The following is a 15,847-nucleotide window of genomic DNA, read 5'->3' as shown; positions in this document are numbered from 1 at the left end:
GGCAGGAAGTGGGCCCGGGCGGCGGCTGTTTAAATACCGAGTTCACACCCACCGCCTTCTTTGCAGCTGGGATGCTGAGCAGGTGCGTTACCGGCTCCACGCCTCGGTTTCCTCCCCCGCAAAGAACCAACAGAGCGGCTTCCTCCCGGGAGGAAGGGCACCCGTGAGCTCACCCGCTGCTCCGGGGCCCCTCCCACGCCCTGGGGCGCTCTGCCTCGGTCACGTACACAGTGATGCTGCCTTGGATTTGAGGGACGCCACAGAAGAGGGCGAGGCCAGCGCCCCCAGCCGCACCTGTGGGGGCGGGGGGAGGGGCGGTGCTGGGCCGGAGCACCTGCAGCGGCATTAGCACAGGCTCCAGCTAGGCATCGGGGATCTATTTTTGGAGGTCCCTGATTCTAACAACACTGCTTTTCCTGTTTTAATCCATATGTGTTTTAATGAGGTGAAACTAACAAAATGAATCATCTTAAAGTGAACAATTCAGAGGCATCGAGTACATTGAGAATGTCATGCAACTGCCTCCTCCATCCAGTTCCAAACATTCCCGTCACCCCAGAAGGGGACCCCGTCCCCATTAAAGAGTGACTGTCCACTCTCCCTCCCCCTGGCCCCCAGCCCCCAGCCCCCGGCCCCCACCAATCTTTGTGTCTCTATGGAGTTACCTCCTCTGGACATGTCAGACACATGGAATCGGACAGTATGAGGTTTCCTGCCTTCACTCAGGACCGTGATAGTCACACACAGCTTAGCGTGTGTCGGTCCTTCATGCCTTTTCAGGGCTGAGTAGTAGTCCATCGCGTAGCCGCGCCACATTTGTGTATTCACTCCTTCACGGACGGTGCGTTTCTTGTGAAACAGATCAGCAAATCCTTCTTCGTGAGGCCTTGACCTCCTGCTCTGTGCCAGACCCATTCTTGACTTCACCGGCCAAACGATTTTCCGTTAGACAACATGGCGATGTTACACGCGTGTTCTGGAAAGTAATAAGCTGCATTTCTGTCTAAGTAGGCTGTGACGTTAGTCCTTGTTTAAAACATGATGTAAAGAAGAAAACAGGATAATGATAACAATAATTACATGCCCTAACCAGTTTGGCTCAGTGGATGGTGCGTCGGCCTGCAGACTGAAGGGTCCCAGGTTCGATTCTGGCCGGGGGCATATGCCCGGATTGTGGGCTCAGTCCCCAGTAGGGGGTGTGCAGGAGGCAGCCGATTGGTGATTCTCTCTCATCCTTGATGTTTCTATCTCTCCCTCTCCCTTCCTCTCTGAAATCAATAAAGAAACATATTTTAAAAAAACAATAATTATAGCATCCAACAAATAGCCAATAATATAGCTCTCATTGCTGTGTTATTATATTTCATCCCTCAACACGTGCTCCATGCCAGGCACAATGCTTAGAGCATGACATATGCGGCCTCATTTAACCCTTATAATGACCCTGGCCCTTAGCTATCATCGTGCCCCTTTTACAGATGGCAAGGCTGAGGCTCAGAGAGGTTGCGTGCTCAGTCAGGTCCTGCAGTCCCTGGTCTCCAGTTGCTCTCAGGCTGGGGGTGGGGACAAAGCTGCACGTGGGCTGAGATGTTCCGATGAGGGAAGAAGTGGACAGAGTGTGGCAGGTGCCTGGACGGGCATCGTGAGCTTGGCCACCTGCTTCATCTTCACGCAGTTCGACCATGGACGTGGGTGCCTGTGGCTGCCGAGCAAAGAGAATTTGCACCGTAAGGTTTTCCTTCTGTGAAAAAAGGGATGGTTGAGATCTGGCTGTGCTTTTATTTATTTTTTAATACATTTTTATTGATTTCAGAGAGGAAGGGAGAGGGAAAGCGAGATAGAAACATCCATGATGAGAGAGGATCATTGATTGGCTGCCTCCTGCACGCCCCCTACTGGGGATTGAGCCTGCAACCCAGGCGTGTGCCCTTGACCGGAATCAAGCCGACGCTCTAGCCACTGAGCCACACCAGCTGGGGCTGCGTGTGTTTTTAAACCAATGCTTTTAAAACCAACCGGGATCCCACCCTTGGGGACCAAGCGCACCTGGCTGTAAGGTGCTGGGCGGGGCCTGAGCATGTGCATGTCTGCCCAGCTTCCTTTTACTGCTGGTCCTCGGACCACGCTTTCCGTCTCCAGGGGCTAGAAGATGTGAATTGTGATCCCAACTCCGAGGTGAACCCTCTGTGGCCCCTTAGGCCAGTCTCCTGCCCTCCCCGAGCCTCAGTTTCTTTCCCTGGCCAATGGGGGCGTTGCCTTCCATCTGGAACATTCTCCGAAGAACTAAAAATAGGAGGAAAGTTGTCATTCTCTGCGAGCAAGCCAGAAAGCCACAGGCAACTTTGGGGGTGAGGGTGTCCTCCCAGAGCTCCCAGGAGCCTATGGGCAGGTGCTGGGGGAAGTGGGGAGGTGGGCAGGGGGGACCTGGCACAAAATGCAGAAAGAGGAGGCCCGAGGTGGCTGGGCCCGAGAGAAGTGGCGGGAGAGGTCCCTGTCCATCACAGAAACGGCCCATTTGCAATGATCGGTTGCCCAGGTGTTAATAACGCTAATGGCACAGGAAGGGTAAACCGGCCACTTGGCTGAACAGAAGAAATATGCAGAGAAGTGCGCGGGCTCCCATAAATCAGCCGCGTGCAGCGCTGCGAGGGAGGCAGGACTTAAAATTCCGGTCAGGAGATGGGTACTCTCATAATCCGAGCTGGAGAGGTAATTTATTCTGTTTATATCTTTTTACTGCACAGCGAGGCTCGGAGCAGGAGCCCTCGGCCGCCATTCTGCATTTTAAATATTAGTCCTGAGCACCGCGGGTCAGCTCTCCCGCTCCGCGGGGTGTTTATTTCGGGACAGGGGGACAGGAACGGGCCGGGGGAGAGCGTGCATGACGGGCCCGAACACATGTGGCTTCCCTGTCCGGTGCTGTCCACAGTAACGGGAGGGGGAGGCGAGGTCCCCTTTCCCCAGGCTGAGGGCGCGGCCAGGGGCTGGCTAACCTCCTTACCTGCGTGCTCCCAAGTATGTTTTCTCCCCTCAGAAGCCTTTTATTTCTAAATGATGATAAACGCCGTGATGAAGCGATAGAAAGAGATGAGCCGATACATTAATGGAGGAGGAAAGGGACGAGGGGGGAGGGAGAGAGAAAGAAACAAGGGCGAGCGCGGAGAAGCTCTCAAGTCCTCGTGCCTTTTGACCTTGGCAGTTTTCATTAGCGCTCGGCCCGTCTGGCTAGCTGTGTTTCACCTGGGACGGCGCGCTGGACAAAACCCAGGGAGGGCGTGGCAGGGAGACTTTGCATTCCTTAGACCCTTTCCCAAACAACCTCTCCCCCGCCCCTCATTTCTTTCAGACTGAAGCATTCATTTCATTCATTCATTCGCTCACTCACTCGCTCGCTCACTCACTCACTCATCTACGTAGTTACTAGACTCAGAATGAGGCTTTACCAGGGCCAGGCTGGGCCGTGGGTTCAGGGAAAACGTGGCTTCTGGAGGCAGATGTTGTTGATTGGAAACCTGGCTCTGCTTCTCCCCAGCTCTCTGACCGCAGGCAGCTCCCTTCACTTCTCGGGCCTCAGTTTCCTCATCTGTAAAATGGGAGTGGCAGCACTCATCCTGAAGGGGCGCCGTGAGGACTGGACCAGACTCTGGACAAGACAGCTGGGCAGTGGTCCTGCAAGTTCGGAGGAGGCGTCGGGATGAGGAGAGAGCTTGACCGATGAGAAGCACCCTGGCCCGGCCCCCACCCCCCCAGGGGGATTCCAGCCCTGGGCGCGGACCCGGGGCCGGGAGGTGTGCTGCATAAGCGTCATCCTCTGATCACACTGAGGAGGTGGTGGTGGGTGCCCAGGGGCAAAGGTCCCTTCCCCACGCCGCCTTCCTTGGGAGCCGCCTCCCTGACACTCAGGGCCTGACCGGGTCCGGGACCGCAGGGCCCACCACAGGGGGGTGGGGTTTCTCCGCCCTGAGCCCTGGGCCCAGGAGGCACTTGGGAAGTTGAAATGAGCCCACAGCGGGGGTTAGTCCCACGGACAGATCCTGACCCCAGAGATGAGCATCCTTCTGAAACCTGGTTCCTGGGGCCACCCTCTGAGACCTGATGCCCCTGACATGAGAGTGAACATCCCCTCCCATTTCCCTCCGACCGACGCTGCAGGCGGGCACCTGCAGACCCTGTGTGCGTGTGCGTGGTGCGTGTGTGTGTGTGTGTGTGTACGATCTCTCGTTTTAAAATGAAAAAAAAAAAAAAAGTCTGGGAGGAGATGCACCCGCTACATTACCGCCGTGTTTGAGATCCGGGGTGATTCCTGTTGTTTATCGGAAACTTCTAAGTTTTCCACAACAAGCCAGTTGCCTGTGTCAGATAGAGACAAAGGCGCGTGAGGGAAGGAGGGAGAGAGCCAGGCCGCCGTGCCTTCTTCCTGGGAAGCCCTCAGACAAGAACAGCCGGCGCAGGACTCTCAGCACGCACGCATCCCAGGGGGTCCACTCCTCCCCATCTCCCCACCCCCTTCCCTTCCCACCACCCTAAGTGGGCAAGACCCCCACCCTAAGCTCAGGTGGAAAGGGTCCCAATGCAGGGCACTCGCCCGTTTATTTTTCTCTCCTTCGTCTGCAGAGTCTGAAGTTGGCAGGGAACGCAGGGAGCACCCTTCCCAATCCCTCTGTAAGTGGGGGACTGAGGCAAAGAAGGACGTGGCCTCAGGCCTCCTAAACCTCCAGCGCGCTTTCCCGGAGGCCCATTTACCCAGGGGACACAGCTCGCACTGCGCTGCATTGGAATGGCGGAGCACACAGCCTCGCCTGGGCCGGGGGTGGGGGGGCTGGGGAGGGTCGTCTGTCCTAATACAGCCTTGCAGATAACAAGGTGGGCTTACCAGCCTGGTGTTCTTTGTTTGTTTGTTTGTTTGTTTGTTGTGTTGGCACCTGGAATCGCATGGGGCATAATTAGGATGGGAGCCAGAATCTTTTTGACACACTGGGACAAACAAACCAGACATCCATTCATTCATCAACATTGCTGAGGCTCACTGCGTGCCGGGCGGTCTGTGTGAGATGGGGTATTACATCAGCACCGGGAGACCCTGTGCCGCACAAGTAGCTGCAAAAGGCAACAACAACAAACAAGGCAGCCACTTCCGTTACCCAAAAACTCCTCAGTTAGACAGGGAGAGGGCTTCGGACCCACCGAGTCTGCGTGCCGTCAGAAACAAGAGCCAGAAAAGAATAACTCCATTTATTCTCAGTGACGAGAAAGACAGACAAAATAATAATAAAGAAAAAAGAAAGAAAAAAGAAAACCACATAGCATGAGGGCAAAAAAGAATTTTTATTCATATTTCTTTTTAGAAAAGTTGATTTTTTTTTAGTTTTTTTTTTTAATGTGTTTTATTATTTTTTAGGTAAACCTCTTTCTGCTTCCCCTCCCTCACTCGGCCCACCCTCCTCTCAAAAATATAAAAATGTCCAACCGCAGATAACTAGAGTACAATAAATAAACAGTAAACACAAAAACATACTTTATTTGTTTCTTCTTTATACAAAATAAGGAAACTAGAAGCGTCCAACTTCCAAAAAAGTATAATACTGTACATCCTGACGACCCAGCCTCCAGGCCCCGGGCAGGGAGGGGGGGGTCTGTGGGCCGGAGCCCAGAAATCTTGGCGCCTTGCCCACGGGGAGAGCAGGGTGGGCGAGTGTTCGAGTCTGGCCTGGACCCTGGGGCTCAACATAAACGTCAAGGAAGGAGGGGGGCGCCTGGTCAGACCGCCCCACCTTCCTGGAAAAGCTGACCTTGATCCTCAAGATTGGCCACCAGGGGGCGCTCACGCGCAAGCGGACGTGTCTTCCAGCGACGCCCCCAGTCCGGCGCGTTTCTCGCTTTCTCGCTCCATCTTCTCTCCCTGGCCGGCGCGCTCTCCATCCATCTCTCCTCTTCCTCACTTTGCTCCCTTTCCTCTCTCCCCCTCCAGTCTCTCCCCCTTCCTTATCATCTTGTTTGAAAGACGGGGAACGCAGAGTGAGAAATAAGATGACGAGGGAGGGACCCGCCGCCGCCCCTCGGCCTCAGCCCGCTCTGGGTCCACGGCGGTGGGGGTGGGGCCGGGTCCAGAGCGCGCCGCGGGCCTCCCGACCCTCCGCAGGGCCGACTTTGGTCCCGAGAAATGGCTCGCGGCGGCCCGGAGAGCCCGCGGGGGGCGACGGGGGCGTTCCCCCTCCGCGCCCAGCCGAGCAGCAGCTGCGCGTTGAATGCGGACCCGGGAGAGAACCCCGGAGGGAGCCTCCAGGGGCGTTTTGGTTTCGGGGACGCTGCGTCCGTCCGTCCGGGGGGCGGCCCGTCCCGGCGGCCTTACCACACGGCGGCCTCGTTGAGCTCGGGGTTGGGGTGCGACAGGGGTCCGCTGTAGCCGCTGGCGCCGCTCATGGGGAAGGGCGGGCTGGGCCCCCCGCTGAACACCTCGCCGGGCAGGGGGTGCAGCGCGCCCGGCAGGCCCGGCTCGGGGCTCGGCGTGTCCGGGTGCGAGATCATGTCGGTGAACCTGGGGTTGTCGGCGGCGTGCGGCCCGGCCAGCGGCGGCTCCAGCGCGCCCAGCGGCGTCGAGCCGGGCCCCGAGGCGGCCAGGAAGCTGGAGTCGGCGGGGGACTGCGCCTGCGAGGGCGGGCCGTGCGCGAAGAAGTCGTAGTTGCCTCCGGGCGCGTAGTAGTCGCCTTGGTAGTCTGCGGAGGGGGCGGGAGAGACAGGCCGTGAGCGGTGGGAGGGCGGGCGGGGCTCGGGGACCCGGGAGACGACGGCCAGAGGCGGGTGAGCGTGTTGGGGGGCGCCGGGAGAGGACATGAACGGGGCGGGGGGCCCGGGGAGAAGCCCGCGGAGACCGAGGGAGAGGGCGGCCCCAAGCGGCGCGGACGCGGACCCAGGGGTCCAGTTGGGGAGAGAGACAAGGAGACGCCGAAAGGGGAGAGGCCGACGGTGAGAGACCGAGGTGCCGCCGCCTAGACGCGGACAGCGAAGGGCAGCGCGAGGGATGCGCCTTCAGCCCCAAGTTCCCTGCAGATGGCGAGGCGCGGCCGCGGAGAGGGGCTCGGAGTTGGTGAGAGAGACGCAGAGAGCGAGAGACCAGCAGAGGACGGACAGAGTGGCAGGGGACAGGAGAGGGGCCTGCGAGTCCCCGAGTCGGAGACCCCGAGACGGCGCGCCGAGAGCTGGGAGGGCGAGTGAGACCGACCGTCTAGGAGGGAAACGCGAGGCCGTGGTTCGAGGCGCACGTGAAAAACCCAGCGAGACGCCAGGAACAAGACGGAAGGTCCGGGAGACAGAGCGCCCGAGACCGCGAGAGGCGATGCGAAGTGGCAGAGAGGAAGCCGGAGACGGAGGCTGAGCGCCGGGGAGGAGCCGGGCGGGGTGCAGAGACCAGAGCGCACAGCCGGCGGGAGGAGCCGGGACCTGGGCGTCGGAGGGAGCGCGGAGGGGCAGGGGGCTGGGCCCGGGGAGGGAAGCCTGGGTGCGGACGCGCAAGGCGGGCTCTGCGCCTCCCGGAGGACAGCCCCGCGCCCACCCGCCTGGAACCCAGAAAGCGAGCCCAGCGCCCTGGGAGACGGGGAGGACTCGCGCGCGCTCTGGGTCGTGTCCGGAGTCCCGTGGGCGCCCCCAGTCTCACTCCGGGAGGGCGGCCGGGACACCAGCGCCTGACGCATTTGGGAACAGTGAGCCCTTTTGAGAATCTGGTGATAGTTTTGGGTTCTCTCTCCAGAAAAAGGCACACATGTGCGTTTTGCCCACAGTCAAGAGACTCGGGGACTCCAGGTCACCAGCCTGCCCATTCCCAACGCAGTGTCTCAAAGCCCCTCCCCCAGATTCTTCGAGAGCCTGCTCCCACCCCCCAGGCCAGCCCCTGAGGGAATGGGGTGTGGAACCCCACGAAGGGAGCGCCCTGTAGCCCCGCCCTAGTGACAGTAACCCGCTTTGTACGGCGGGAAAACCAGGGCTGAGGGGCCGGAGTCTCCTCAGCAAACTCACACACCTGCTCAGTCTTGGGGTCTCAGTCCCCGGCGAGTTCCGGATGCTCCCTGCCACCCCTTCCCTCTCCAAACCCTGAGATCAGTCCAAGCGGAGGTGTCTGCAGGCGAGGCGAGGCTTGGAGATGGTTTAGGCAACAGCTAAAACGCTCGCCAATCACTTTTTTTTTAAAAGGAAGCACTCATTCTATTCTCCCCGAAACTGAAGCGAAAGGTTGGAAGCGCGAATTTGGGGTCCCTAAGGGACAGGAATGGGGACCGGCAGGGGCCCCGCTGCGAGCGGGCCGGTCTGCGCGGGCCACGGCCCCGCGCGGAGCGCGCCGCCTCCGCCCATATGGCGGCCAGGCCGGCGGTAATTGGAACAAACGCCGTCTGAAAAGGGCACAAAAGCCGCAGCTGGGGCTTTGTCCGCGCTCCCACGGGGCGCCGCCGCCCGCTCCTTTCTCGCCCGCTGCCGCCGCCGCCGCCGCCGGGATCTCCCAGCGCGGATTAGGCGGGGCTGCCTCACTGGGGCTCGGGGGTCCGGCACCCCCATTCCCGAAAAGAGGGGCCCGGGTGTCCAGGCCCGACCCCAGCCAGCAGACGCTCGGTTAAAGGAGGCGGCTGGAAGCCTTGGTTAATTACCCAGGCCGGGAACATTCCGGACTGGTTCCGCCCCGCCACCTCCTAGCGCAGCCGAGGTTTTGTGCGGAAGGAGGCGAAGTTAGGTGGAGAGGTCCCCATCCAGGCTGTCCTGGGCGTCTGCAGCCCGCCCCCCCCCCACCCCCGCCCCCTAACCTGGGCCCTGCCATCGCAGAGTCTCTCTCCTAAAAGCACAGCCACGAGTTCTGTCCACAGTTTCTGGGGACCCTGGCCAGATGGGAAGGGCTAACCTCCCCGGCCTGAGGATGTGCCAAAAAGGTGTCCTCTTTCCTGGGTCTGCCTGTGGCTGGGCTCCTGGCTCTCGCCCTCTGTTGCCACCAAACCCCCTTTTCTAAGAGGAGTCGCCTCTCCCCAAACTGAGCTACTAGCCCCCCAACCCCCACAGGCCTGTGATACTGGGCCACTCAGAGCGGAGACCCATCAGGCACAGGCGCTCCTGGGGGCTCCCCAAATTCAGAGACTCCAGAACAGCGGGGGGGTGGTTTGGGAAGTGGAGGATGGTAAGCGTGTGCTGAAATGCCCTGGAGTCTCCAAAGCGTGGGCGGGGCGCTGGGATGGGTCTCCAAGGGAATTAGCGGAAGGGAGGGGTGGAGAGAAAGAACGGAATGGAGGAGGGAAGGAGGGGAGGAGGGAGAGGAGGGGTGACCAAGAGGCAAGTTCACCCAGCACTGAGCCTGGTAACATCCGCCACAGAACTGCTCTTCTCAAACTCCCGCTACTCACCCCCAGGCCCCGAAGACTGAGAGCCGGTACCTGGGTTGGCCCAGTCCCCGAGCCCCTAGCTGCCACTAAACGCAGGTGTCCTGCCCGGAGCAACTGCCTGCATCTGGGCCACCAGTGCCAGAGGCTGTGCGCACAGACCCGCGGCTGCAGAACCCCAGTTAATACATTGGGAGCTGGAGAGCAGGCTGCGGGATGAATCCTGATCCCTCCATCCCCACGGCCAGCGCACTGACCTCGTGCCGGCGTTCCTGCAGGTGCCAAGTACCCCAGGCGCCGGGCAAGGGCAGGAAGGAGGCTGTGCGTCCGGGTGGGGCAGGGTGCGTGTGGATTTGTAAGTGTCCAGCTTGGTCTGCTGGTGGACGTGTGTGAGCCGGGGGATTTCCCAGGTGTGTCTGTCAATGAGTGTGTTTGGGGTGGGGTTACTGTGTGTAGTCATGTGTCCCCGAGGTCTCTGAACTCCAGTGTGTGTGCGAGGGAGTGTGTCCCGTGTGGGTGTGTGGCGAGCTGGTCTGGTCTGTCGATCTGCGTACTGCTGTACGGGTGAGTGAACCGTGTGCCTGATTTCGCATCCAGGAAGTACCTGTGGGTGAGTGTGTATGTGTTGATGTGTGTCTGGTAAAGTGTGTCCGTTATGGTCCTGCGTGATAGAAGTTGGGGGGAGGGGCTCCCTGGTGCAGCCCAGAGCTGTAGTATCGGCCCTGAGCTCTCAGCCTCTGGTGCAGGGCAAAGCTCTCAGGGGTCTCTTACCTCCATAGTAGGTGTATGGAGTGGACCCCAACATTTCAGACTCGTCCAAGCGGCCCCCCAGTGGACGCATGCGCCTCGGACTCCGAAAGAAGGCGTGTCTCCGGGCGCCCAGTGCGCTTAGCTGTTTCATCCTGCGTTCTTTGGACCGTCGGTTCTGGAACCACACCTGGGACAGAGGAGGGGGCAGTGAGCTGGGTGGCGGGTATCCTCTCCCGACCCGGGCCGCCCCTGCTGGGTCCTAGCGCCTCCTGCCTCCAAGACTGCCCTGAGGCGGGGGTGGAGTGGGGGGGGGAGCCGGATTAGGCCGGAGGGGTGGAGAGGGGCCTCGGTGAACCAGCCAAGGGTGAAGGATTTGGCGGACCCTTGGGGCGACTCATAAAGACTCGGGCTTCCCGTCCTCGCCCGCCCGCGGCCTGACGGCTTCATAAAGGCCTCCCGCCCGGCCTGGCTCTGGTCTGGGCCCCTGGCTTCCCAGCCGGACTCTGGCCGTCGGTCTGTCTGCCTGCCCCGGCCTTGGCGCAGGGAGGAGGCCCGTGAGGAACGTCGCCCCCTCCTCTGCTCGGTAGGGGAGAGGAAGGGAGGGGTCTGTCCCCCAGCGAGGCTTAACACCCTCCTAGAAGGGAGGGGCGGGGCTCAGAGGTGAGGTGACGAGTGACTCTGGCTGCGGGTTTGACCCGCTGGCCCGGCCCGCAGCGCACCGCTGGCCGCTAGACCGGAGCCCGGCGCGGAGCGGGGCGCGAGGCTCCTCCGAGCCTCCCAGCTCCAGGGCGCCGCGGGCTGGGCACGGGGAGGCGGGAGGTGACCCGGGCCGGGCCGCACCTGGATGACACGCATGTTGAGGCCGGTCTCCTGCGCCAGCTGCTCCCGGATGTGGCGCGTGGGCTTGGGCGTGGCGGCGAAGGCGGCCTTGAGCGTCTCCAGCTGCTTGGCTTTGATGGTGGTGCGCGGGCCGCGCCGCTTGGTGCCCGAGTTCTGCTCCTCGTTCTCGTTGTTGGCCGTCTCCTTGTCCGACGACGTCGAGTTGTCCGTCTCCTTGGGGTCGTCCTGGAGCGGGTCCTGGAGGTCCGGGGACAAACTGCGGTCCGTACAGGATGACACTGCGGCGGAGGGAGTGCGAAGGGGACAGCAGCGTGAGCGGCGGCCGAGGCCGCCACAATCGGGAGCCGGTTCCAGCCGGCCGAGGCCACCGCCAGCCCCGCGGGGTTCGCTCCCAAACCCTGCGACAGCCCCTCCCCCAGGCCCGGGCCCGCCCACTCCGTCCAGGTGGGGCTGGGCCTTTGGGGGGCCCCTCGCCAGCCTTCTCAGCACTTTCCGCCTATTGCTGGGTGCGGGGGAGGCGCGCGCTCCGGAGAGGGGTCTGGAGGAGAGTCCAGGTGCGCGCGGGGCCTCAGATCTCAGCTCCCCGCTCCCGCCTCGCCTGCCGGTTAGAGTCCTCCCGGTGCGGGGAGAAGTGAGCAGGAGCTCGAAGGAAGCGGAAGGGAATGGCGCAGCTCCAGATGGGGAAGGTGGCGCCTGGGAAAAGGCTCCCGAATTGGAGGCGGGCAGGGAAAGGGCTGGGGGTGTCCAGTCGGCCCGGCTTCCCCGGCGCCCGGCCGCCTCCCCAGAGCTGCCTGCTGGGTGGCCGGGAGCGGAGGGCTCCGCGCGGGCCGGAAGCACCGGGGAGCAGCGGAGAGCGGGCGGGCGGGGCTGGCGGCGGAGCGAGGCCCCTACCTGAGTTGAGGCTGCCCTCCTTGAGGCTGGACGAGCTCAGGTAGTCGTCCTTGCACACGAACTTGTTCTCGTCGATGACGTAGAGCTCCTCGCCCGTGGACAGCTGCTTGTTGCACACCATGCAGGTGAAGCAGTTGAGGTGGAAGACTTTGCTGCGGGCCTTGCGCACCAGGTCGCTGGGCGAGATGCCTTGCGCGCAGCCCGCACACTTAGTGCCAAAGCGCCTGCCGACACAGCACAGCCCGTGTCACCGGCAGCCTGCTGCCCCGTCCTCGCCAGCCCCCGACCTCTTCCCGCCCTCCCCCGGCTTCTGAGAAGCTCCATTCCGTCCCTGTCCGAGGAGACCCCACCGCTGTGCTCTCTGGCTGAGCACAAGAAGGAGACCGATGTCCCCCGCTGTTCTTGGGGCTGGGACCGCCATGTCTCGTTCAGGTTTATTTGGACTCCACTGGGCTTAGAGCAATGGGCACAGCCTTCAGCCAAGCAGAAGGCCCAGAGCACCCCAAGCTGCTCCTTGTACCCCCACATCCACCTGGGATGCTCTAGGCAAACTCTCCTCTCCAGGCTGGGAAGGCGTTTGAGCCAGGCGGGCAGGGTTCGGACCCCTTCTTGGCTGTGCCTCCTGGACCCTTTGGCCTGGCTGGCGGGAGCTAGCCATTGGCTGGAGCCCTTCTGCTGAGCAGGACCCAGGCGGAGAGGAGGGAGCCTTCTGCCCAATTCCCAGCACCGCCAGCGCCCGGGGCTTCCCAGTGCCCACTGCGGGATGCAGCACAGCTCGCCAGGAGCCTGGGGGACCAGTGGCCCCCAAGAAGCAGGGACTGAGTCTCCAGCCCCCCAACACCTCTGGCCCTGGCAGGCAGCGGGGGAAAGGAAGGCCATCCAACACCTACCTGGCCAGCATGGGGGTTGCTCAAACTGCCCCCCTCCACCCCCCAGTGCCCGAGTTCCTGGTCTAAATCCTTTTCTTGAGCCCGGGGAGAAGGCCGGCCTCCTCCGAGTGGGAGAGGTGCGGCCTGGGGAGGGAGAGGGCCAGGACGTTGGGCCCCACATCTGCTCACACCCAGGTCTCTAAACAGCGAATTTGGGTGACGTTGATGTAGTGGGGGCATTAGAAGCCATAAGTCACTTGTGGCCTTATCCGGGCCGCGTAATTGGCCATATGCACCTTATCAAAAATCATTAGGCGCCTTGCAAACCTCGCCACATTAGGGCCTCGGCTCTCCAGGCCGGGCGTTTACACGTGTAAAGGCGAGGCTGACATTTTCTCCCCCGTTCAGATTCCCCAGGCCGAGCAGCTGGGGCCGGGGCAGGCTCGCTCCTCCGTGTTCATCACGCCCCCTTCCCTGGGCGCCGGAATTCCGGAATTCGCACTCACAAAGCCGCTCTCCAGTGCGGGTCCAAGCCGGCAGGGCTGAGCTGCTGCAAACCCCACAGCCTTCCAGGCCACCCCTGGGCATTTCCCAGCTGGGGAAACTGAGGCCCAGAGCAGTGATCGTCCCTAGCCTGCCCGAGGGCCTCTGTGGGCAGCAAGGGGAGGTGGCATGGCCCGGGCTAGACCCCAGAGGTCCTGATTCTCAGCTTGGATTTCTTGGGTACTTTTCAACACGGGAGAAAATATTTACGGAGTTGGGGTGAGGGGATGAGGAGGTAAAGGGTCCCTTCCCCCGAACATCAGAGGGGACCCTCCTGGCGGAGCCCCTGGGCGCTGGGAAGCTGGGGTTTGTCCAGGAGGGCCCTGGCGCAGCTGCCCGCCCGCGGAGGACAGCCTCTTGGCAAATGCAGTCTGTCTGGTGGGAGAAGCCTCCAGCCACCCCTAACTTTGCAAAAATCCCTCCTCTCTCAGACTCCGGCTTGACGCTTCCATCCTGGAATTGCAGCCGCTGGAAGGGGTAGGGACGGGCGGGAGTAAGTTGTCAGAGCTTCCAACCCCAGGGAACCTCCGGTCCCAGCCGGCCGGGAGGAGCCACCGCGAGGCAGCTTCCGTTTTGCTCCGCCCGGGCTCCGGCCCTTTCCTTGGCCAAGGACAGGGGAGAGCGGTGGCCGGCCCCCTTCGAAGCTGCAGAGCCCGGGAGGCGGCCTCCCCTTCCCCGGCGCCCCCGCGGGCCGCGGGCCTCTTACCTGAAGAAGTCATTCTTGCAGTAGAGCTTGCCCTCGCGCGAGAAGCACTTCTCCGAGAGGTTGGTCTTGCACTCGCAGCACTGAACGCATTTGATGTGCCACGCGCGGTCCAGCACGTTCAGCAGGAAGCGGTCGAGGATGGGCCGCTCGCAGCCGGCACAGTGCACCATCATAGCCCCGCGCCCCCGGGCGGCTCGGGCCGCCTCGCCCTCCCTCTGGGCCCCCGGCCCTCGGGCCCCCGCCCCGGCCCCGCAGCTGCGCTCCGCCTCCCCTCTCGGCCGCTGCCGGGCGAGTCCGGTCCGGACCAAGACTCAGCCGGTCAAGTCCTTGGGTGATCGCTGGCCTGGCGCCGGGCCGCCCGGGGTGGGGTGGGGAGCGGCGGCGTTCACAGCCTCATGCCCCGGGCCGCGCGCCCCGGCGCTGGTTCCGAGCTCCGCCGGGTGTCTCGGGTAGCTGCTGGCCTCGGCGCTGCGGAGCGGCTTTCCCCGGTGGCGGAGGCGCCGGCACTTTCCCCCACTTTCAAGCGGTCCCGATCCTCATCTTTGTCTGGCCGCCGCCTAATTCGCGCATCCTTATTCAGATTTGGTGACGTGGCGCGGCACGTAGGGGGCCCGCCGGCCAATGGGTGCGCGGTGGCCATGGCAACCTCTTAAATTTATAGCATATCTAAATTGGCTACAGCGTTGCGGTCCGGACAGAGCAAAAAAAACAAGGCATCAGTATTGTTGAGTATTAGCTTGTACCTGGTTCGGAGGCGAAGTAAGTATTTACCTTACAGTTGGGGGCTGGGGGCGGGGAGGGGGGGCGCGCGATCTGAAACTGCTTCTCTCTTCCTCTCTCTTCCTCTCTCACAAATATTTGGGGGCCGGGATTCCTGGGCCTAGTGGGGGAAGGGACCTCTGCCCCACTCGCCATCCCTGGAACTTGCAGAAGTTGCCCGGGGTTGGAGCACGTTCTAATCCGCCTTCTCTTTCCCAGCCCAGACGCCCAGATTGGAATCCCTCTCCCGGGCGCTTCCCGGGGTCTGCGCCTTGGAGCTGCTACAGCGCAGCTCACCGGGCTCCCAGCGCCTGGCCGGCTTCTTTTGTCATACAAGGGGCTAAGGCCCAGGTGGTCTTTGGGGGCTGGGAGGGAGAGAGGGAGAGAAAAATGGAGGGGGAGAGAGAGAGAGAGAGAATATGAATGGAGGCCTTTGAGTTTGCGTATTTCCCCCCAAACAGGCCCAGGTTCAGGTTGTGGAGGGGAGGCGTGTTAGCCGGCCCGGTCAGGACCTCTGAATTTCAGGCCTGAACTCCACGCTCACGGAGCTCCGGAAGAGATGTGGGGAGGAGAAGGTCAGGGCGAGGGGTCTTCCTGGAGCCAGCTCAGAGATGGCTGCGGTCACGGGTCTCTCCTTTCCTCGTTGCACCTTCAAGATCTCGGTCCAGCCGGTAGGGCACCACACCGCCAAAGCGGGGAACGCTAGCGATGGGGCGGACGCTGCTTGCACACGCGGGGCCTGCGAGATGGGTGTGCAAGTTCTATCTCAAAGGACGCAGGACGGGCGGCTCTGTGAGGGCGCCAGGCGTCCGGGAGCGTGTGTGTGTGTGTGTGTGTGTGTGTGTGTGTGTGTGTGTGTGTAGAGGGGTGTTGGTGTGGGTCTGGGGCAAAGAGGGAGGGATCAAGCCTTGTTTTCCAAGGGGTCAACTCGGGGAAGGGCGTTCCGATTGAGGGAGGCCGGAGGGCCGCCGGGATTTTCCATCCCTGTCTGGAAAGCGGCTGCCGCTGGCAGGGAAGGCTAGGCCTGGGCCCAGGCGCTGGAACCCGGGGGTTGTGTTTGCGCTAAGACGGGACTTGGCAGTGTGTTAGGGCAGTTTACCCAGCTCGTCAGTGTGTATTTTGAGAATGGCATTTTTACC

At 62.0% G+C, this 15,847-nt stretch overlaps 1 protein-coding gene across 1 annotated transcript; it reads right to left on the bottom strand.

The window, feature by feature from the left end:
• Positions 1-6,345: 6,345 nt before the first annotated feature.
• LHX5 (LIM homeobox 5) lies at positions 6,346-14,122 on the bottom strand (the record flags this gene model as incomplete). Its single annotated transcript, XM_079762337.1, has 5 exons — positions 6,346-6,713; positions 10,122-10,287; positions 10,941-11,218; positions 11,832-12,055; positions 13,950-14,122. 5 exons carry the CDS (start codon positions 14,120-14,122, stop codon positions 6,346-6,348), a joined length of 1,209 nt encoding a protein of 402 aa, XP_079618463.1.
• Positions 14,123-15,847: the final 1,725 nt, after the last annotated feature.

Source organism: Cnephaeus nilssonii (assembly GCF_951640355.1).
Source record: "Cnephaeus nilssonii genome assembly, chromosome: 22".
NCBI classification, from domain to species: Eukaryota; Metazoa; Chordata; class Mammalia; order Chiroptera; family Vespertilionidae; genus Cnephaeus; species Cnephaeus nilssonii.
Note: the sequence above shows the minus strand (reverse complement) of the source record. Positions and strands in the feature narration are given on the sequence as shown.